This window comes from Ustilago hordei (assembly GCF_900519145.1).
Source record: "Ustilago hordei strain Uho2 genome assembly, contig: UHO2_contig_20, whole genome shotgun sequence".
NCBI lineage: Eukaryota > Fungi > Basidiomycota > Ustilaginomycetes > Ustilaginales > Ustilaginaceae > Ustilago > Ustilago hordei.
This window is the reverse complement of record NW_024545282.1, coordinates 101,300-122,395: the sequence shown is the minus strand read 5'-3', so window position 1 is coordinate 122,395 and position 21,096 is coordinate 101,300. Positions and strand designations below refer to the sequence as shown.

The 21,096-nt window shown below is 52.8% G+C and overlaps 4 protein-coding genes and 2 non-coding genes across 6 annotated transcripts; 3 read left to right on the top strand and 3 right to left on the bottom strand.

Annotated features, from left to right (window-relative positions):
* Positions 1-793: 793 nt before the first annotated feature.
* Positions 794-5,836, top strand: UHO2_06639 (putative Kinesin-3 motor protein; the record flags this gene model as incomplete). The annotated part of the gene is made up of 1 exon (XM_041558808.1): positions 794-5,836. The coding sequence occupies one exon, from the start codon at positions 794-796 to the stop codon at positions 5,834-5,836; it is 5,043 nt and encodes a 1,680-aa protein (XP_041414742.1).
* A 1,572-nt stretch (positions 5,837-7,408) lies between these two features.
* On the top strand, positions 7,409-7,493 carry tRNA-Ala(AGC). The gene has a single exon. It is a non-coding gene; the product is annotated as a tRNA-Ala (tRNA).
* Positions 7,494-7,722: 229 nt separating this feature from the next.
* UHO2_06638 (uncharacterized protein) lies at positions 7,723-10,686 on the bottom strand (the record flags this gene model as incomplete). The annotated part of the gene is made up of 1 exon (XM_041558807.1): positions 7,723-10,686. One exon carries the CDS (start codon positions 10,684-10,686, stop codon positions 7,723-7,725), a length of 2,964 nt encoding a protein of 987 aa, XP_041414741.1.
* Positions 10,687-12,549: 1,863 nt separating this feature from the next.
* UHO2_06637 (uncharacterized protein) lies at positions 12,550-14,538 on the top strand (the record flags this gene model as incomplete). Its single annotated transcript, XM_041558806.1, has 1 exon — positions 12,550-14,538. One exon carries the CDS (start codon positions 12,550-12,552, stop codon positions 14,536-14,538), a length of 1,989 nt encoding a protein of 662 aa, XP_041414740.1.
* Positions 14,539-14,885: 347 nt separating this feature from the next.
* On the bottom strand, positions 14,886-19,004 carry UHO2_06636 (uncharacterized protein; the record flags this gene model as incomplete). Its single annotated transcript, XM_041558805.1, has 1 exon — positions 14,886-19,004. The coding sequence occupies one exon, from the start codon at positions 19,002-19,004 to the stop codon at positions 14,886-14,888; it is 4,119 nt and encodes a 1,372-aa protein (XP_041414739.1).
* A 1,496-nt stretch (positions 19,005-20,500) lies between these two features.
* tRNA-Phe(GAA) lies at positions 20,501-20,619 on the bottom strand. Its single transcript has one exon. It is a non-coding gene; the product is annotated as a tRNA-Phe (tRNA).
* Between the last annotated feature and the right edge of the window lie 477 nt (positions 20,620-21,096).

Sequence of the window (21,096 nt, the reverse complement as noted above, 5' to 3'; positions counted from 1 at the left end):
AGGACCATGCTTTCTACACCAATGTTATGATTGCTGTCTGCGATGTGAATGTGTGAGTGAGGACAAGCGTGTGTCACTTTGTTGATGAAGCCGAGTGTTTGATGAGGTGTTGGTTGTAATTAAATTTAACAGGATCCAATGTTAAATTGAGCTGTGTCGGGCTCGAACAGGAAAGTCGTGGTCATGTGCACAAGTCGAGAGTTGCATCCAACACTTGGCGTGTGGGGGTCTGTGTGTTCCTTTTCTGCTACTCTCTCTCACTCCGACATCCGGTGGAGAAGAGAGAACTCAGCCTTCAACTCTCCCACCATCATCTTCATAATCGTCATCGCCCTCATACCTATACCTCCGCTCCGTATCAGATCGGATTGGATCGCGACGCAACGCAACACACACCCATTTGATACCCTTTCAACGTCCAACACTTACATCTCGTTTCTCGTTCGGATCCGATTCACTTTACACACAGACCATCTTCATTTCACCTTTCGACTCTTGGGCTTCGCACCGCCGGATCGACTTATCACCACCATCAACTACACCGCTTGAATGTACAAGACTTTACTCTGAGCACCTACGGTCCTCATCTCTGTCGACTCCACCTTCGAGCAACGCGGAGCTTCTTGTACGACTCACCTTCACTCTCGACCGATAGGGGCGGCTTCGAGATCGCAGACATCTGCTCTCCTAGTGCGGCCAAGCTTAATAGCTTGCAGGATACCGACAGGACGGCCTCGTTTGGCACACCCTGGAGCAACAAGGCCGTGAGCCTTAGTTCGAGTCTTCGCCCGCCATGGCCGACTCGGGCAACATCAAAGTCGTGGTGCGATGTCGTCCAATGAACTCCCGAGAACGCAATCGTGGCGCATCCAACCTCATCGAATTCGTCGACGACCATCAACTCGTTCTCCAACCACCCTCTGACACCGACTCTCGCGAAAGCTCCAAAGCCACCAAGAAAAAAGCTATGCCCTTCTCCTTCGACCGAGCCTACGACGAAAACACCGAACAAGACACTCTCTTTCAATTCGTCGGTATCGAACTTCTCGAACATGCATTCAATGGGTTCAACACCTGTGTCTTCGCCTACGGTCAAACAGGCTCGGGCAAATCGCATTCCATGGTCGGATATGCTGAAGCCAAAGGTCTGATTCCTCTCACCTGTTCTCGTCTCTTTGACGATATTCAGGACAAGACGGATGCGGATGGAAACCTCAAAATCAGCGTAGAGGTCAGCTATATCGAGATCTATAACGAGAAAGTGCGTGACTTGCTTAATCCAAAGAACAAGGGCAATCTCAAGGTGCGAGAACATCCCAGTCTGGGTCCGTACGTCGAGGATCTAAGTAAGCTGGTCGTCGGCAGTTTTAGGGATATCGAGAATCTGATGGATGAAGGAAACAAGGCGAGGACGGTAGCTGCGACTAATATGAACGAGACCAGCTCACGATCGCATGCTGTGTTCACGCTTGTGCTGACACAAAAGAAGTTCGATGTTCAGACCAAGCTAGAAGCCGAGAAGGTTTCGAGGATCTCGCTGGTCGATTTGGCGGGTTCGGAACGTGCCAATTCGACGGGTGCAACTGGTGCCCGACTCAAAGAAGGTGCAAATATCAACCGCTCCCTCACCACGCTCGGTAAAGTCATCGCAGCATTGGCAGCAGCAAGTTCAGCTCCAGAACCAGCGAAGGGTGCAAAGAAGAGCAAAGCTGCCAGTCTCGACAACTTTGTTCCCTACCGTGACTCCGCCTTGACCTGGCTCTTGAAGGACAGTCTGGGAGGAAACTCAAAAACAGCCATGATTGCAGCCATTTCGCCAGCTGACTACGAAGAGACACTCAGTACGCTTCGCTACGCCGATCAAGCGAAAAAGATCAAAAACAAAGCCGTCGTCAACGAAGATCCCAACGCCAAGCTTATTCGCGAGCTCAAAGAGGAACTCGAGATGCTCCGCACACGTGTTTCTGGTGGAGGTGGAATTGATGGTGAAAGTAACTGGGATCCTTCAATACCGCCAGAGAAACAGGTGGTTCGATATCAGACCAAGTCGGGCGAGATCAAAACCGTCACCAAGGCCGAACTTCAAGAACAGCTAGAGCAGAGCGAAAAGATTATGAGTAGTTTGAATGAGAGCTGGGAAGAGAAGTTGACCAAGACGCAAGAAATCCAGAAAGAGAGGGAGAAGGCATTGGAAGAGTTAGGTATTTCAGTGGATAAGGGGAATGTGGGGGTTCATACGCCGAAGAAATTGCCGCATCTGGTGAATCTGAATGAGGATCCACTAATGAGCGAGTGTTTGATCTATCAGATCAAGCCTGGGCAGACGCTGGTGGGGAATTTGGAGAGTGGGGCGGATGTGCATATCAAGTTGAGCGGGACGAAGATTCTAGCGAAACACTGCATGTTCGACCATCAGGATGGAGTGGTGACAGTGACAGCGATGGCGGATAGTATGACGATGGTGAATGGTAAAAGGCTGGTTCCGGATGAGCCAAAGAGGTTGAGGTCGGGATATAGGGTCATTTTGGGTGATTTTCATGTGTTCAGGTTCAATCATCCAGAGGAGGTTAGGAAGGCGAGGGATCGTGTCCGCTCAACACTTGCGCTTTCGACTGGAGAAGCACACAACGAGACGCTTCAAGATGGAGACCTACCCGCAACTCGACCCGATTCTCCAGCATCGGGTGATGTCGACTGGACCTATGCCCGACGCGAGTACGCTATGGCGAAGCTCAATGGTCAGAATATCAACTTTGACAATCTCAACGAAGAGGATCTGGAGAAGCTCTTCGAAGACATTTCTCGGGCTCGATCGAAAAAGTCAATGGGCAGTGTGCTAGGGAGGCCGGAGAGTAGGGCGAGCTTGTTCGATGACAATGCGAGCGAGAGTGCCAGTTCGGTGGTTAGACCTTACTCGTATGGTGCGATGACGGATGATACTAGTATCGATCCGTGGAGTCAGGCAGGGAGTGAGATGGGATCGATGCGGTTCGGTGCCGGTACGCCGATGAAGGATAATGGTAGTAGTCCGTTCAGTAATGCGGCTGCTTCACCGGCGGTGAGTGCTGCTGCTGCTGCGGCTACTCATCGCGAGGCAGAATCGTTGAGGGCGAAAGTGAGGGAGTATGAGGAGAAGTTTACTCGTATTGCCAATGGTTCTCCTCGCCCGGGGGGAGATGGAATTGTCGAATACAGCGATCGCGAAAAAGCGCTGGTTCGGAAAGCGCTTGCGAACTGGAAAGGACACACTCGGGTATCTATGGCGGAAGACGCATTAAGCAAAGCAGTGCTGGTCAAGGAAGCCAACGTGATCAGCAAAGAACTCAACAAGCGCGTCACCTACCAATTCACCGTTGTCGACGACTTCCCCCTCGCCGTCCCCACTTCTGGTGTCGAAGCCATTGCCGGTCTTACTGAGTTTGACGACGTTTCCGACCCGGACCTCGCCGCTTGCACAAAGCCGTGTATGGGGATCAAAGTGCTCGACTACGTTCATTCGACATGCTACGTCTGGTCGATGGCAAAGTTCGAGCAGCGTTTAGGTAAGATGAGGAACCTCTACACTTTCGTGGACAAGCCGGAATATTCAAGGCACTTCAACTGGTCGGATCCGTTTTACGAGGCTCCTCATCCAACCTACGCCTTTGTAGCGAGTACGTTGGTCCCGTTGGACCCGCTAGCGAGATGCATGACGGCGAAATATAGAATGCCGTTAAGGGATGGACATACAGGTAAAGAGGTGGGAGCTTGTGGAGTGACGGTGAAGTTTGTTAGTTTGACGCAGGTACCAGTAGGGAGGAATGGGAATGGGAATGGGAATGGGGGATTGATGGCGCCGAGTGGAACGCGCGGGTCTGGGTCTCCGACTCCGTCTACTTCGACTCATGGCGGTGGTGGTGCTGAGCTACCAGTGGGCCAGAAGTTGGGTTTCCAGGTGCTGGTTGATTCGGTCTCCGAGATCTCGAGGGATGACTTTGCGAGTGTTCATTTGCAGGTCAAGCTCAGCTCGTTTGCCGGGAACGCGTTGAGCAAGGACGAGATCTACACCTCTGTTCCGATCGATCTTACAAGCGACGAGTCGGTCTCGGAAGTGCGATTGCGAAGGACGCTCAGCTTCGTACTCACACCCGAATCGATCGAGTGGTTGCGAATTGGTTTTGCTCCAATCGAGCTCTACGCCAAGCTCAAGCCGCACTATCTGGTCGGGCTGGAAAAACACGATAATGCACGCGAGAATGAGGGTCAACCTTCCCCCTCCGAGAACTTTGCGCCTTTGCATGCGAGCAATGGTGCGGATTTGGTACGAGGGCCAAAAGCGGCGATGTCGAACACGATGAAGGAGCGGCTCTCGGAAAACGAAATGCGTAGAGAGGAACGACATCACATCCTTGCCTCGGTGCAGATTTGCGAGTTGGACAGCTCTGGAGAGTACATGCCGGTGCCGGTGCGCTCACAGTCTGCATTAGATCCCGGGTCGTTCTTCTTGCGACAAGGGTTGCAGCGCAAATTGGTGCTGCATCTGCATCATGATTCTGGCCGGCAATTTTTGTGGTCGAAAGTAACAAAAATTCAACTCGGCGACGTTCGTCTCCTCGATGCACGAGGAAGAGTACACGGTGGGAAAGCAGAAGATACTATCCTCCTCAAAGTACCCGCTAAGCAGCAAACTCTCGAATTTCTTGTGAACGGAACAAGTGAACTCAGTCTATGGGCTTGGTGGGATAGCAGTGTTCACGATTCGCTCCACCTTAACAAGACTACTGCGAGCGGACACAGGGTTTTGATGCGGTTGACATTCGAGGTGGAGGTGGAGAGGTGTATTGGGCCAGTGGAGTTTGGGATGGATGTAGCTGTGTCTATTAATGCCAGGGATGCGAAGCCTCCGGGAAGATTGATGAGTTTTATTGAGGGGGCGAGGACGTTGACGAAGACGAGTGGGATATTTGGGGTAACGTTGGTTCCCCCGATGATGAAGAGGAGTAAGGAGTTGTGGAGGTTGGATACGGGGAAGAAGTATGTCAGGGGTCAGGAGGCGTTGAGGGGCTGGAAGGCAAGAGGGGTGAGTTTGGTGGGTGATCATGAGGTGTTGAGGAGGGGAGAGGAGAGGAGGGCGGAGGTTGAGGGGGTTAGGGTTGTGTTGAAGGGTCAATTTGGTGGCTTGGTGGCGGTGGAGAGGGGAGAAGAAGGAAAAGAGGAACTCATGATGAGGGTCTTGGATCTATGGAAGAGAGCGGTAAGGGATGCAAAGATGAGGGTTGAGATTGCTGAGCAGCCCAGTGCTAACGCCGACTCGAATGGGTCGTCGGGGGGAAGTAAGCTCTCGACCATGTTCGATGACCAACCACCGACTACTGCTGCTGCGGGGTTGGGATTTGAAAACGTCCCCTCCTCCCCGTCTCCATCACTCTCACCAGCAAAACTCGACCGCACACTCTCATCCACATCCACAACCTCCAACCCTGCAACCCCACCCAAACTCACACCAATTGTAACGCTCATCAGCCGCTCCGACAATGCCACCAAACGAGGATACCTCCAAATGCCACCCGAGGCATTCACAGACCAATGGGTCAAACGTTGGTTCTCCCTCCGCAGACCCTTCCTTTTCATCTACGAATCGAGCGCGGAGACGGATGAAATCATGGCGATCCACGTTGCGGAAGTGAGGGTGGAACATGATGAGAATATTGAAAGGATGTTGGGGAGGGAGAATGTTTTTGGGGTTTATACCGCGAATAATAGTTACTTTTTGCAGGCGAAGGATGAGGGCGAGAGGAAGGAGTGGATGGGTGCGCTTGATAGTCTTTGGGCGGAACAGGGTGAGGCGGAGGAGTGAAGGGGATAGAGGGGTTGATGCAATAGAGGAAAGTTTTGTCACGCATTGCTGAGTCTTGTGTTCGTGTGAGAAGTGTTGAAAGTCCGAGGCGAGCATGGCCAGGTTGATGTTGCGACGCTCTTAGGCTTTGAAAGGGGGGATGCTGAGCGAGGGTTAGCGATCGGTTCAGCACACATCGGACGAACAGACGCAAGAAAAAGAAGATGAAGAACTTTCGATGCATGTGAACAAAACCGAACAGTCCCTACTGTAGCAATGCTCTTTAGGCCTGAGACCGAGGCACAATATGATCACCTGGAAGGAGACGTAGTCTCAACCACTGGCTTGCCCCCACGCTGCTTGCAACACTTTTCTCCGAACTTCTCCTTTCCTGGTTCACTTCGCTTCCTTCCTTCTCCTTTCTCTTGCCGAAACGGCGTCCGATGACTTTGATGATATGGTTTCTTCCCTCCCACAACGGCAGGAAGGTAAAAATCAACAAAGCAGCAAAAGCACAAATAATCGCCACCACAACGCCACCCATAAAGAACTCTTTACTGAACTCATACTTGGCCGCATACAGTATACATGATAAACGGCCACAAGACCCGGATTGCAATAAACAGCACCAACCCTGTAATGCCTGCAAGGCAACTTTGTTTGTGCATACAACGTTCTTCTGCCTCGCTGAAAGGTCTATCCTTTCTGGTGGGTGATCCGATAGGTTCTCTCTTAAGAGTGGTCAATTTTTTGTCTGAGGAATTGAGGGTGGATAAAAGTGGTGATAGGTGCGAGGATTGCTGGGACGAATGGCGGCGACGAGTGTTCTCCACATGCATGGAAGTAATGCGTTGGTGGTGGTGACATCGAGAACTTCATTTCCGTATTTAGATGCGGTAGCGAGCCAGGTGGCTATACCAGCAGTCATTCCGACTACGCGGGAGACCGTTGCTGCGTACCAAATTTGTTTCTTCCATAGGACGGTCAGTGGAAAAGTGATCATTGCTGGACATGTGATTAGGCAGTACTATCAAGACAGGAGGAAGCCAGGGATGCAGCAATCTTTGTGGTACCCGCTCATCCCAATCGTGTGCTTGGCAGGGTTTGGTGGATGGTGCCGCCCGCTTCACTCCGCCGTATTGGCCCGCTGCCAATCTGTCTTAAACGATGTCGAAAGACTTTGCTTACCGCCAAGCGATGGCCACTCATTACCGTGAATGTAGCTTGACTTACCAGTCGAGCTGTGAAAGGTGCTCAAGTCAGCATATAGTAGCACAAAACAGCTGCTTCAGTCGGGATCACAGCAGCAGAGCAACGGGGGGGGAAACACCTTGTCAAGGAAGCAAGAGGATGCCGGTCGAGATCGACACCTCGCAAAACTTGACGGCTACGAAATGGTGGCATCACTCTTCCGATGACGAGCAGACTACTAGCTCCTGGATAGCACACTGGCGGCAAAGCACTCAATGTCACCCCGCATCATCAAGAAAAGGTTGATTTGTTTCTTCTTTGCCGAGCTTGACAAGAGACAAACCTGGAGGTTTATATTCAAATGTAATATTAAAGCTATTTTAGAGCTCTTTTGCATCGATCGGGGGTTTAGCTCAGTTGGTAGAGCGTTCGCTTAGCATCCTGTCTAATTTGCGAAAGGTCGCGTGTTCGACTCATGCAGTCTCCATTCTCATTTTTTTTGCTTTAAATTAAAGCATGTGACCTAACTAGGTAACTTCTACTCCGAGCTCACATTAACGCCAACTTCACTCATTCGGCCTTATCGTCCTGGTAAACACACATTATACACATAATACTGGAACATATATATATATATATATAGTGGTGATCATCATGTACTTAGCAATGCTCCTTATCGCAATCGACACTTGTGATCAATGCCGTTTGTCGCACGCTCACACGCGTTTCAACACTTTTGGTACCATACTAACAAGCACGCCATGCATCTGCGCCTGTGCCTCGTCCCATGCATCTTGTTCGCTCTGACTCTTCTGGTCGCGCACATATCTCGCCTGCATCTGGTCGAAATCAACCGTCTCAACCGAGTCAGCACCGCCAAAGAGCAATGCCACCTGCTCCTTGGCCGGACTGAGGAGCCAATTGAGCTGCGGAAATGTTGCGCTGTCTTGCCCCGCGATGTAGAGGTGGTGACGCAGCAGCTGACGTGCTCGCTGGTCTGCTTGCGTTAGAGGTGTGTCCGTCTTTGGTTGCGGGTGCCGTCGCTGCGAGTACATGTGACCTTGCTGGTGATCGTGATGCCCTTTGAGGTCAAAGAACAGCTCGAGGCATTCCTTTTGCTTCCCTTCGGCCATCGCCAAACGAGGCCCCACCTCGCCATCCCTCACCGCCTTGCTTGGCCGCTTGATGCAATTCTTGACCTGAATGGCAATGTACGACAGCTTCGCCTTGTCGAACATCTCGGCATCGCTGGGCGCTTCGTTGGTGTTCGATTCGTAGACGGGAATGAGGAAGTCCCAACCAGATTGGTTTGTGATGCATTGTGCCGCAGCCTGTCGGAACCAGAGCTGGACGAGCTCTTCTGCGTCCAAGACTTTCTGCGCATTCACTTGATCTTCCGATGGAACAATATGCTTGAAGTTGAGCCAGGCGCGGCCGGCCCAGCGCCACAGTGCAGATGTCTCATCCATCGTGCCTGCTGCGGCAAAGGCAGAGTTCGGACTCATCGATTCAGACTCCAAGTCCGCGCTGGATGATGCAACAGAGTCCTCCTCCATCGCATCGCCGACGTGACCGCCATCCTCGCCAGAGCCGACGTGACCGCCATCCTCGCCAGAGCCGACGTGAGTCGTTGGCGGAGGGAACGAAAAGGCAGCATGATGTATTCGACCTCCGATGAGCCATCTGAGCCATCTACGGACCGGGACAAGGCCAAAGACAGCAGCATAGATGCTCGAGGTGTTGGCAGAGGGCGAAAGAGATTGCTTCAAAACGTCCGAGTAGAGTTGCGAGGCGGCGACATCAATAGCCATGGTGCAGAGCACAGCAACGCCGTGCTCGCCCTTGGTGCCGAGGTTGAAGCCGACAGGCTCATTGGCATGGACGAGGGCCTCGATTACCTTTCCCCACTTGAGATGTGTGTCCTTGGGTTCACCGCGAAAGAACCAGGCAGCAGCGGCGCTGAGAGGTGGCTCGCTCGGTGTGTTGGTGATGATGGAGTCGGAGGCGGAGTAGATACGGCCTATGAAGCGTAGATGCTGTCCAATCTGATTCTGAATAAATCCATACCATGACTTGGGAGCGGATCGACTGGAGACCTCGAGATAGATGCGCTGCGAGACCAATGCCAAGAGGTTTTGATTGATTGCGTCGTGATGCATCCAAAATGGACGGAAATTCCATTGCCACCCGGCAGGGTAGAGGAGCTTGTCGATGATGGCGCGCGGATAGATTACGCCCTGCTCGCTGTGATAAAGCTTGTTATACCACAAGGGCCTACCAAGCGTCGGAAGCAGCTGATTGAGCTTCCGGAGTGTTAAGGTTGGGACGTCAGCAAAGAGGTTTTGGCGTTGTTGCTCGGAAAAGTTGACATCAAGGGGCATGAACGAGAAAGGTTGGGTGACGCGATGCCTGCTGCCACTGGAGGTGCGTCGCGAGCTTTTGTGAGAGGTGTCCTCGGCAAGCGGCACCAGACAGGGGTCGGCATCAATGAGAAGAATCCACGTCGACATGGGTAAGGCATGGAACCAGACTCGACGTATGATCTGAAGGAGATCGGGCATGGAACCGCACTCATCCAATGCGATGAAGGAGAAAGACTGCGCCGTCTTGTCCGGCGCCGATTGCTCAAGTCGGTCAAGATGCGGCTTGAGATACTCTTCTATTGCCGTGACGAGGAGTTCGGGCTCTTTGAGACACGCTGCGAGCTGTATGCACATTTCTTGGTCCAGTTCGGTGGCGGACTTGCAAATGTATTCGAGCATGACACTGCGTAGCCTGCGAGTGCCGAAGAGCTGCGGTGGAGTTTGCATTTGTGCGTACAGCTCGGCCTTTGTTCGGTTTGTTGGTTGCTCTGTGGGAGTGGAGGTAGTGGTGGCGTCGTTGCTGCTAAGCGAATCCGAAAGATCTTGTACAAGAGGGATGCGAGGACACGTTTGAGGCTGTTCGAAAAGCTTGTTGGGAAGGAATCCGGAAGAGGGCGAGTGAATAGCCACGGCGAGTTGATAGACAATAGTCTGCCAGCATAGGCGTGGATCGGAATCGCATCGGCGAGGGGTGCCGAAGCAATCATGGGCGTTTCGTTTGAGCTGCTCGAGGTAGAAAGCGATGGTTTTGCAATATATAGCAAGCCAGGCGAGTACGCCTAGATGGGCTTGGTTGAAGCGCTCATGATCTTCCGGGGTCGTTGGGAACTCGGCGTTGAAGATACGATCCCTGCAGCGCTGAAAGTACTCAAAGACGAGCGAGTCTTGGGGCGGAAAGGACTCTTGGTGTTGTTTGTCGTCAGCTTGTGTCTTGTGGCGAAGGCAAATGAGCATACCAGGACTGATGGTGCTCAGTTGCACACACATCCGAGTCTTGCCAAAGCCGGACGACTGAAGAATGGGAAGGACTTTGATATAGTACTTTTGCCAATTGGGGACGGGCAACTCAGGCTCAGAATACTCCTCTGCCTTGTCTTCGTCCGAGTGAATGGGTTTAGCCGAGGTGGTAAAGATGTTGTTGTGAACGGTGATGTGACCTTGGAGGAGCGAGAGACTGGGACCGTAGAAGGGTTGATTGAAGTAAGTGCTAGGGCTAGGTGTAGTCGTGGTCAAGGAAGAGGTGTGGTGGGTGGGGTCGGATTGATGGGCGCAGCGCAGAAAGGTCTCGAGAAAGAGTTCGGGTGGATCGAGATGCATCGTTTGCTGATCGAGACGTCTGAAGAGCGTCTCGGCGCTCACTCAGTTACGGACGACGGCGGGGTTTTGGGAGGTGTCCAAGACATCATGGACAAAGGCATTCGGAAGTAAGCGAACGTTGAAAATGAGCTCGCGGATGAGTTCATGGTAGTAAGAGGCGCGGAAGAGGGCTTCGAGGGACCTCGAGCGTGTCTGAATGTCGAGCTTCTTCGCCTGAAAGGCGGCAGTAGCGGTTGTGAGCCAGAGCTTTGCAGTGTCAGATTCGTTGGTTGTATACCGACACAAGATGCGTTGTAAATGCTGTTCTGGCGTCAACGGAGATGAAGGTGGTCGGGAAGATTGTGGCTTGGGGACAACTTCGACCTGATCCAGGCCGATTTCGCGCGGCTTGACAGGATGCATCGTTCAAGTTGTACGAAGCATCGTGGGGAGAAGCAGAGAAGTGGCTGGAAAACAAGGCGTTTGGAGATGCTTAGAGGGGAGCTGTCACGCCTCGCGAGAAGATGTTGATTGTACGTTCTCGTGCGGCATGTATTCGCACGAGAGAGAGTAACCCAGGCGTGGCAGGAGCTTTTGTTTTTGTTGCACCTGACGAGGCGTGCGCAACTGAGCTGGACGACACGCGTCGCCATCGACTCCATTCATTGGCTTTGTTTGCTCCTTACTCCTTTCCCTGCTGACCGGCAATGCAACATTATTTCTCTATCGTCCAACTGATCCTCACTTGCGCCTGCCGTGCGAGTCTAGCTGGGATCTCGGCTACTAAAACTTATCTGACACGTTGGACGGCACACGTCAAAAAGCGCCGCCGCCCACAAGATGCGTTTTGCGCATGATCTTGTTCTACATCCCTTGTTTTCTTTGGCCGGCCAAGTTAAGAAGCTTCAGTGAACCGTATGCCTCTAATCTCAGTTGGTGTTTGGGGGAGTGGTGCTCACATGTTTTTGAGAGAGAAGTACTGACTAGCTGTGTCAAGGCTGGGCGTCATGGACTGGCGAAACACCAGGTCTGCAAGTGGTTTGCCAAGTTAGGCAGATAAGAATTAATGAGGCGCACGCCTCAAGTGCCGCTTCGTGTAATGTAGAAGCTATCATCAGCTCAGAGCTGTGAGGTTTGAGGCTGATAGGAAACTCAGGTATGATACGATGCCGTCGAATTGCGGGTCCAGAACTCTACACTTGCAGCCGCACTGCATGGCCTCCCGTTCCATCATGCTTTCGAGAAGCTTTCCTGCCGACGACCTTCAGACCCTGATCAACGAGGAAGGAGGAGGCGCTAGTTCCACATGTAGAGTTTCTCCCTTACACAACACTTGGCGTAGAACTCAAGCCAAGCCCGGCCTGCCGTTGCGGCCAAGTCTCGGTTTCGAGTTGACGTCTACCTCACAGTTTCTTCTCTGCGTAGAAGCCCGTTCAACTATCAACCACCCCCTTCTCCCCTCCTCTTCTCCTTTCGGACCTTGTGATTCGTCTCCTTCCCAGGCAGATCTACTAGAGACAGACGGTGGGAGGAGAACTGTAAAAAGTATAAATATCTCCATCGGAACTTACAACCTCCTCTTCTCTTCCCCCTCGCAGCCTCCTCCTTTCCTTCTTTATTCTTGGTGTTGATTTCTGATTTCTCTCTTCAGTCTCTTCCTATACTTTGCTCTTCAAAGGCTCTGGTAGCCTATCCTTCTCTCTACTCGAAACCAACAAAGAAGGAACGATCTGGTTTATCGCTTCGCCTTCTCCCCGCCCCCAACGAACAAACCTAATCCTTTGGTCCGACTTTGATAGTCCGTGTGCCACTTCTTCCTAGTTCTTTCGCCTCTCGACTTTCACACTTCCTTTCCTGGCCGCCACCAACGCACAAACTCACAAGATGATTCCATCACCCAAGTTCGCTTCTCTCATTGGCAGCGTTACGCTTGCTTTCGTTCTCGCTGCTTCGATTCGCCCCGTCAACACAGCTCCTGTTATTCGAAGGCAAGATGCAGCGGCAGCTCCTGCTGGGTACATCTCTGTCGCTCAGCCTCAGATGTCAGAGCAGGATATTTACGCAGTTGGAATTCCACCTTCGACACCCATGACAGAGCAAGATATCTATGCTGTGGGTAACCCACCCCTGCCTGCTGCTGATCCCGCGAGTCAGCTCGAACAGATTCTCAAAGTTGCAGCTCAAGCGGCGTTGTCGACGAGTAATACCACCATGAACGCGGTGAATCACTACGATGCGACTCCTTCCACTACGCTCGCTAGTCCGGAACAGGTTAGTCAGGTGGGAACGACCGAGTCAGTGCAGCAGATGACGGGTAATGCGGCTGAGGGAGGTCTGTTTAAGCAAGCTGCAGGTGTGTCTACAGCGGGGCAGGGGAGTGATACTTATCAAAATGTGATTGCTCAGCAGATGGAGCTGTTAGGGAACAAGGCGAGGAGAGGGTTGGAAGAGATGGTAGCGAGGCAGTTGGGGTTGGGTGTGCCTACGCCGTTGAGCGAGACTGGGGTGGTGAGTGCTGCTGTGCCGGAGGTGACGGGTGCTGCTGCTCCTGTCGTTAGTGCGGTGGGAAGTCCTGCTGCTCCGGCTGCTACTGCTGTGACGGGAGCTACAGCAGCTGTATCGGTCGCTCCCCCTGCTCCGAGCGACTTCAGCTCGCCTCCTGTACCTACTGTTCCCTCTGGTGCTGCGGATACTGTTCCTAGTCTTTCCGCTGCTGTACCTTCTGCGCCTGTTCGAGATGCGCCGGTGCCTACGTCTGATCTTGCCACTGCTTCTGTACTAACCGATCTCCCCACGTCAGCTGTGCCGACGGACCTTCCAACTTGGGCGGTACCCGAAGTCCCAGCTAGCCTTCCTCCAGCATCTGGCCCTTCCGCCCCCGCGGTCCCCATCCCCTCCGTTCTCCCAAGCTTGGAAGCAGCAGCAGCATCAGCAACCACCCTCCTTCCCACCTCCGATGCCGCTCGCCTCCCTCTCAAGACGGCTTCGGCTGAAGAAGTAATCATGACGGTCACTTTTCCCACCAAAGCGCTCCCCACATCCATCGCTGGCTTACCCAACCGCAAAATCAACAACGCTGCTAAAGCTGACGATGATGAAGGGGATTGGAAGACGATGACCATCTTAGTCCCTGCCGAAGCATTCGGGTCTGCGGCTGGAGCAAAGACTCCAGCGGCCCAACCTCCTGCTTCTTCTGCTAGTGCGGATGAACAGGTGGCTTCGTCTACCTCCAACCCCGCATCAGCCAAAGCTACACCTATGGAGGCACCGATCAATCTCTCCTCTTTCACCTCTATGAAAGCGGCTGTTACTGGAGTTGTAACCATCCCTCTCACAGGTGTGATTGACGGAATGACTTATTCGACTATGCTCACCCTTACCATTCCTCGGTTTGGTGGTCCAGCTAGTTTCACCTCCGCTCCTGCTTTGACAACATCTGTACCGGTCTCTGCTACAGATAAAGCTAACTTGGCAGCCGTCACATCAGCACCAGTCACCAAAAGCGCCCCTGCCTCCTCGGCTAAGCCAACTTGCACCGCTAGTGTAGACCCAGCTTCTATTCACCCAGATGACATCCCTCCCCTTCTCAAAGGCCCTTCCACCTCCTCTCCCGCTTCTCCCACCTCCAGCCCTACCGAACCTGATGACCAGGGCAGTGGCGATGACAAAGATTGCGAAGAAGAAGATACGGAGAAGATCGACGAACGAGATGCAGTCGGAATAGTTGATCCTCAATCCAAACCCAAGAGCTTGTTGGCAAAAGTTTGGAATTGGGTTACGCGTAAACCTTTGAACGAGAGGGATTGGGATGATGATTATGGATATGACTACCAAGATGAGGTCGAGGGAGAGTGGTATGATGCTCAGGAGTAAAGCTTTTGGATGATTTTGGGTAAGCTTGATGGACATGTGCGTGTAAGTTGACTTGCTTTTTTTTTCTTTTTTTTTTTTTTTTTTTTTTTTTTTTTTTTTTTGGCATCGAGCAAATCTAAGTTCTTCTGGAAGAACTGTTTTGTGGAATCGGAAATCTTTTCAACACCAACTCAAGTATCTTTCTGTGTGCATGGTGGTTTGTGACGAATCTCTGAACCCAATAGGCTACAAGCTTCGAATAGACGATGTGTGCAATAATGAGCGTGGAAGCCCCGAAGATTGTGATTTGCATTTGCAACAACGACTAGCTAATTGAACGATAACCGATGAGACGACATGATGAAAGCCTACTGCTGAGGACCCTGCTGCGGGCCCAACCCACTCAACAATCTGTTCGGATCCTGCAATGCAGTGATCAAGTCCATTGCTGCTGTCGGATGGTAGTTCGCATTCTGCGATGCAACGTCTGTGCTCGCTGAGCTCGGATTGAAAGCCTTGAAGAACTCGTCCCACTCATTGTATCTTTCTGAAGCGACAGGCATGGATGCCCAGAATGCCGAGTCGTTTGCATTGATTGGATAGAGCGCTTGCTGCATTTGCGGGTGATGCTGGTGGTGGTGGTGCTGCTGCTGCTGCTGGTGAGGGTGGCGTTGCTGAACAGCAAGACCGGGATTAGGCGGCTGCATCTGATCATGCGGGTAGCCCGGAGGATGGAGGAAATGGGCTTGCAGATGGTCAGTCGATCCAATACCCATGGCGGGGGCATCACCGATGTTTAGGCTCTGCGCCTTTCCGTCATGACCTTGGAAGATTTGCTGATCATGATGTGCGGTAGGATGGCTGTGTTGCTGGGTGCCGCCGTTTGCATGTTGACTTGGCACAATAGGACCGTTTTGGCCGATCTGATGCTGCAAGCCGTGGTGCGACACATCGAGACCGCCGGATGAGCTAAGATCTGCACGATTCGTGCCTGAAGCTGAGGCTGAGCCATGCTGATCCTCACGCTTGATCATGCTATTGTTGCCACTGTAGCCTGCCGCTCGCTGATCGTTGCCGTTCAACTCTAGCACTGTTGGACTGTGTGGCCTAGCCTGAGCACTTGCAATGCATAAGTTGCGAAGGACAGCAACGTGATTAGAGGCACTCTTCCATGTTGGTCCAATACGCTTGAGATACCGCACACATTCGGCCAAATATCTCGCGCTGGTCTTGACGAGCTCTGATGAGCCCTCCAGGTCAGCCTCCGTAACATGATGAGCTTCATCGCCGCCGCCTGCGTGCATTTCAGGGTCGTCTTCGCAACCCATTGGCGCTCCCAAATCGTTGCCGCTGTGCGAGTCTGCTGCAGAAGATGCTGGCTCGTTGAGACGCATCTTGGAGCCTCTTCGACTCCAGATCGACGACTGGCGCGCTTTGAAAGCCACAACGCTCTTGCTAGCTGCAATGGCGGCGTGGATGGTTGCACTCTGGAAAATGAGGTAGACCCAGCTGCTGGAAATTTTGCGGATGCGGAAGGAGGAGCCATAGACATGCAAGATATCGCAAACCTCTTTGGCAGCAGCGTTGCAAATGTCGAGTCCGGCTGGCTCAGGGCGCTTGTCCTTCGCCGAAGCCTGTGCGCCTTTCTTCGCTGGCTGGGCTGCACCTTTCTTTCCTTTCTTCGTTGATGATGTTGGCTCTTCGGCGTCCTTTGCGGCAACTTGAGCAGACTCTTCTGCAGATGCTGCACCACGCTCTTTTGGTCCCTCGAGCAACTTTGGCACACGCGGTCGATGCAAAAGAATTAGGCAGATGCAGTACCATGAGCGCAAGGTGAGGATCTGTGGCGGCAGGCCGCGGTGGGGCTCAGATTCTTTGCGATCAGCAGAGCTATGCTGGGATGAAGTGGATGACAAGAGCTCTGGTGATGTCCAGGTGCCTGACCACTTGAGGTGGGAAGGCAAGTCAGCTCGCCATTTGGTGAGGCGGTCGTTGAGCCTCAGCAGCGCTTCGTAGTCGGAAGCGCCATTGGTACGGCGTCGATCGCGCTTTGCTTGGGGACTGTAGACTTGTTCGAGGATGCGTTCGAGGATAGCCATGACTTCGGCCCAAGCTTTGAAGCTGCTTAGCGCATGTACCTTGACACCTTCGAGGCGTGGCAGTTGGCTCTTTTCGACAAACTTGCGCGTTGTCTCGTTCAGCCAGAGATCGTACTCATCAGCTTCTTGAACGGATGGCCAATCTGCTTCTATCTCAGCACTGCGAAGCTGGGCAGGCTTGTCCAAAGCAGTGGAGAGGATCTTATCGAGAATGAAGCATGCCCAGAAAGTACGCAGTCGTTCTTGCAGCTGTGAGGATCTGTACTGGCCTGTCTTAGCGTTGTTCGTGTCTCCACCATTGTGAGGGGACGAGTAGTGACTTTGGCACCCGCTGCTGCTACCTGCTGGTGCAGATGAGGATTGGGTGGTGCATCGATGAAGGTTCATGTCTAGTGCCATTCTACATGCGATTCCACCAAATTGAAACGCGCTTGAGGGGTTGCCGCACCCGAGCTCGATGACGCTGATAAGAATGGCGGCCTGGATCGTACCGACATCCTGGGTAAACTTGCCCTCAAAGATGCGGGTCTTGACTCGGTGCACAAAGTGGTCACGGAGCTCGTTTGACTTCCAGGAGGGCTCAGTGCCTTGTGGCGACTCTGCATAGAGCAACTCCAGGACCGGGTTGGAGCTCTGGCGATCGTCGTCAGCAGCAGCATCGAGATAGGCATCAAAGGTGTTGGATGCTACGGCAAGGATGGCCTCAAAGACGATGGGACGTGAACGCTTGAGCGAATGGAGCGAAGTGACGGAGGGCAGGTAGATGACAGGCCAGTGCGGATGCACAAATACTCGATAGATGTCGAGTAGTCGTTGCAAAATATGTGGTGGCAGCCGATCCTCAAGATGAACTCGAGAAGAGACGTGAGGATGGTTAGCGGCTGCCGAAGCGGGGCGAATGTGGTGATCAAGCCAGTTGGCGCCAGGAGATGAGATCTGAGACCGTGAGATTGAGTTTGGATCTCGCGGTGAGGATGGTTGCGAGCCGTTGTACCACGGTCGATGTGGCATTGCAGTGGAGGATGGACTATAGGCGTGTGAATGGCCAGTAAGGGCAGGCGAGGTACTGAGGCCTGTGTTGTGCGACGAGGACGAAGCAGCATTTGCGGGACCTGGCTGAGTAGTGTTGCCACTGGATGGCTCGGTCAACCTACTTGCCGAGACAGGATGGCGACTCGACAAAGTCGAAGCTGACGGCATTGCTGATGCGCGATCGAACGGAGATGTGCCGGACTGATAGTGGCCGACGGGGCATTCGTATAAGCTACGAGTTGCATGAGAGCGCGGCGAAGCGAATGTGGTGGCCGTGTTGGAGCGGCCAGAAGACCAAGTAGAAACATCTGCACGGTCTGCTGGCGTGTGTCGAGCTGCATCCTGTGGAGGATGGGATGGCAGGTTGGATGACGTTGCGGACGCAAAAGCATGAGGCGGGAGCATGGAAGGATGAGAGGCCAGAGGCGAAGATCGGTGAAAGTTGCGCATAGGCGCCTGAAGCGGATAAGGATCGTAGAGCTGTCCCGAGGAGGCTGGTTGCAAAGGAAGGGCAGGTTCAACAGAGGACGAGGGGCCGGCACCGCACGAATGGCTGGAGGGGTGATAGCTGTCGTGATGATGTAAAGGTGGTGGCGCATGCGGATAGGGCTGCTTGTGATCTGCAGAGGCATGCTGAGGAGCATGATCTGCGGCAGGGAAAGAATGGCTCGATAAGGTGGTCGCTGCGGTTGTGATGTCAGCGAGGTAAGAAGAATGCCTCGAAAGAGACGGACTGGAGCGGCTGGGCTGTGGCGCGGAAGGTCTGGACCATGCTCGGTGAGGGTCGTGGTGGGCTTGCGAAGAGGAGGAAAGATGGCATGGTGCTGTTGGTCTCTCGTTTGGAGAGCTGCGGGCATCAGAGGAAGGTCTGGCGGTGAGGGAAGCGATAGGAGGTTGCGACGTCGACGCTACACCTCTTTGGCTAGCTTGCAGATCTCGCTTTAGTGGATCGGAGCGGCTTGATTCATGATCCGACTGAGAGGGCTGTGATGAAGATGAGGAGGAAGCTGCGCTCTTGTTGGTTGTCGATGGCTTGCGAATAGGGGTTGCGGCTATGGGAACCTCGTTGGTGTTACTCGGTGGGGGGTCCTTCTTGGACGATGACGGCGCTTTGCGTTTGGCGAGTGTGGTCGCAGGTGGCTCTTGAAGCTTTTTCTTACGGCCACCTCGAGGATCGCATCCCTTTGGGGGGCCTCGCTTCTTCTGAGCGCCGTACTCGCAAAGGACGGATTCCTTTGTGCAATTGTTACAGGGCTGCAGACCATCACATTTGACCTTGCGACGAGAACAATGAAGGCATGCTCGACTGGATCGGATGCGACCGGAATCGTTCTGTTTGGTGTCGGGAGAAGACATGGATGACGACGAGGACTGAGCCAAGTTGTGATGGAGGCTGTTCCGTGGCTAAGCTGGGCTGAGCTGCGCAATTATACGCAAACGAAAGCAAAAGAGTGTAGACAGGTGGCGACCCAGCATTCCAGCGAGAAGAGAGAGCGACGGCAGGGCCGATGGTCGTTGATTAGGCAGACATGAGTGCTGTGGCGTGGTGTGGCGTAGCGTGAGGTGAGGTGACGTGACGTGGCGATGATGAGTCTGAGTTAAGCTAGAGTCGTCGGTCGATCCGACGAGACTATGAGCATATCGAGCCAACTTATCCCACTACGGAGGAACCGATGAGAAGAAGCGCCGTTACAGTGGGCTTCCGACGGGAGGATGGCGGTATATCCGCTTCAAAGAGCAGTTCATTTAAATTGTTATTGTTTGCTGCTCTCCTCCTTGGATGACGGTGGGCTGGAGGACAAGGCAAGAGTCGAAATCGAGGTTAGAGTTAATGTTACTACTTACTACTTTGGATTTGCCGCTTTTGCTTTTTAAGATGCCAGAAGGCTCGGAGAAGCCGAGCTCGCAAATGCTGTGGAATCAGGAAGGATGGATGTCGAGGAGAATAGGTCTGTGCAGGCTTGAGGAGGGATGGAGAGGATGATGAAAGAGAAGGTCAATGCTCAACCTGTCAATGCTCAATCTGTCAATGGTATGGCTATACAAAACCTCCAATCCGCCACTCAGCATTTGTGGAGGAATCAAGCCGCTCCTAGATCCATCTCTCTCTCTCTCTCTCTCTTTCTCTCAAAACGCTGAGCAGCCTCAAAAATCATCCAAATTAACTCCTCCTGAATTTCTCAGCAAAGAAGCTTCTGCGCCCATTTTCGTTGTTCCTGATTGTCACGTCTGCTGCGGAGAAGAGCTCGCCATACAATAGAAGAACAGCATGACGAGGGTCTTACACTCCGCCTTACCTTCCTCTAGCTTAACTTGCTCCAAGGCAGGGTCCTCATCCATGCAACGCTGGCTGGTGGCTGCTGCGAAACATCACATTGCTCGTCTAGAACTGAATAGAGCCCGGCTAACACCACACTCCCACGCCGAAAGGGGAACCCTAACCCCCCCCCCCCTGCAAATTTAGAGCGATCTGCTGCTCCAACGCCTGCATCCCAGAGTAGCCGGTTCAGACCGGCCAATCCGCTTCTTCTCAACGCTTCAAAAGAGGAGACAAGTTTTACCCCGCGCTGTTCTCTGCCCCGCAGTTGCAAGGAAGCCATCCTTTTTTTCTGCAATCTCGCATGTCTTCCTCATCGCATCTTGGCGCCAACCTAGAATCCATGCTGTCACCTTTACAAATCTGCACAGTCGACGACCTGACTTTGTCACTAGCCATCTTAAGGACATCACTTTAGCACCGGTACTTCCTAAACGAGCCAAGACGGCGTGGTGTGTGAGAAGGTGGGAAAGAAACCAAAAAAATAAAAAAATAAAAATAAAAAATAAAAAATGAGAGAGATAGAAAAACTAAATGCTCCTTACCTGGGTCGAACAGGTGACCTCCCGATACCTCGTTGTCCACTGCTCGCAGTGGCGACTGGTGAAACTGAATTCTTCAGTCGGACGCTCGTACCAACTGAGCTAAAGAAGCTCTTGAAATTGACAGCTTAGATTGCGAGTATAAAAACACACCACAACCTGTCGCTTTCGCCTGTCACGCTGTTGTCATCACCCTCACACTCACGCCCAATCGTAGCAGCCATCATGCTGGTTGGCTGAAACTGACAAGGCTACGCAGCCACTGTATCGGTCTCGTTGGGTCTCGTCGGTGCTCAAAGAAGAGGCTGTGTGTGTGGGTATGAGCTTGTTGTTCAGGTGAGGTGGTGTCGGGTAAGTCTGAAAGATGCAAGAGATAAGCGAGGTTGAGCTCAGGCAAAGGGCAGACAGTTGATCCGAGGCTGGTAGAAAAGGCCAAGAGGTAGAAAAGGCGAAGAGACGCGTAAAGTGCCGAGGCCGCCGAAAGGGAGAAGCGTTCTTCTCCACAATCACAATAATCTTGGCGCTGATTCTCCAATTTCTGATCGGCTCTTCCGAGGCATCGTTATCATCGTTCTGCGACTGGGCAGCG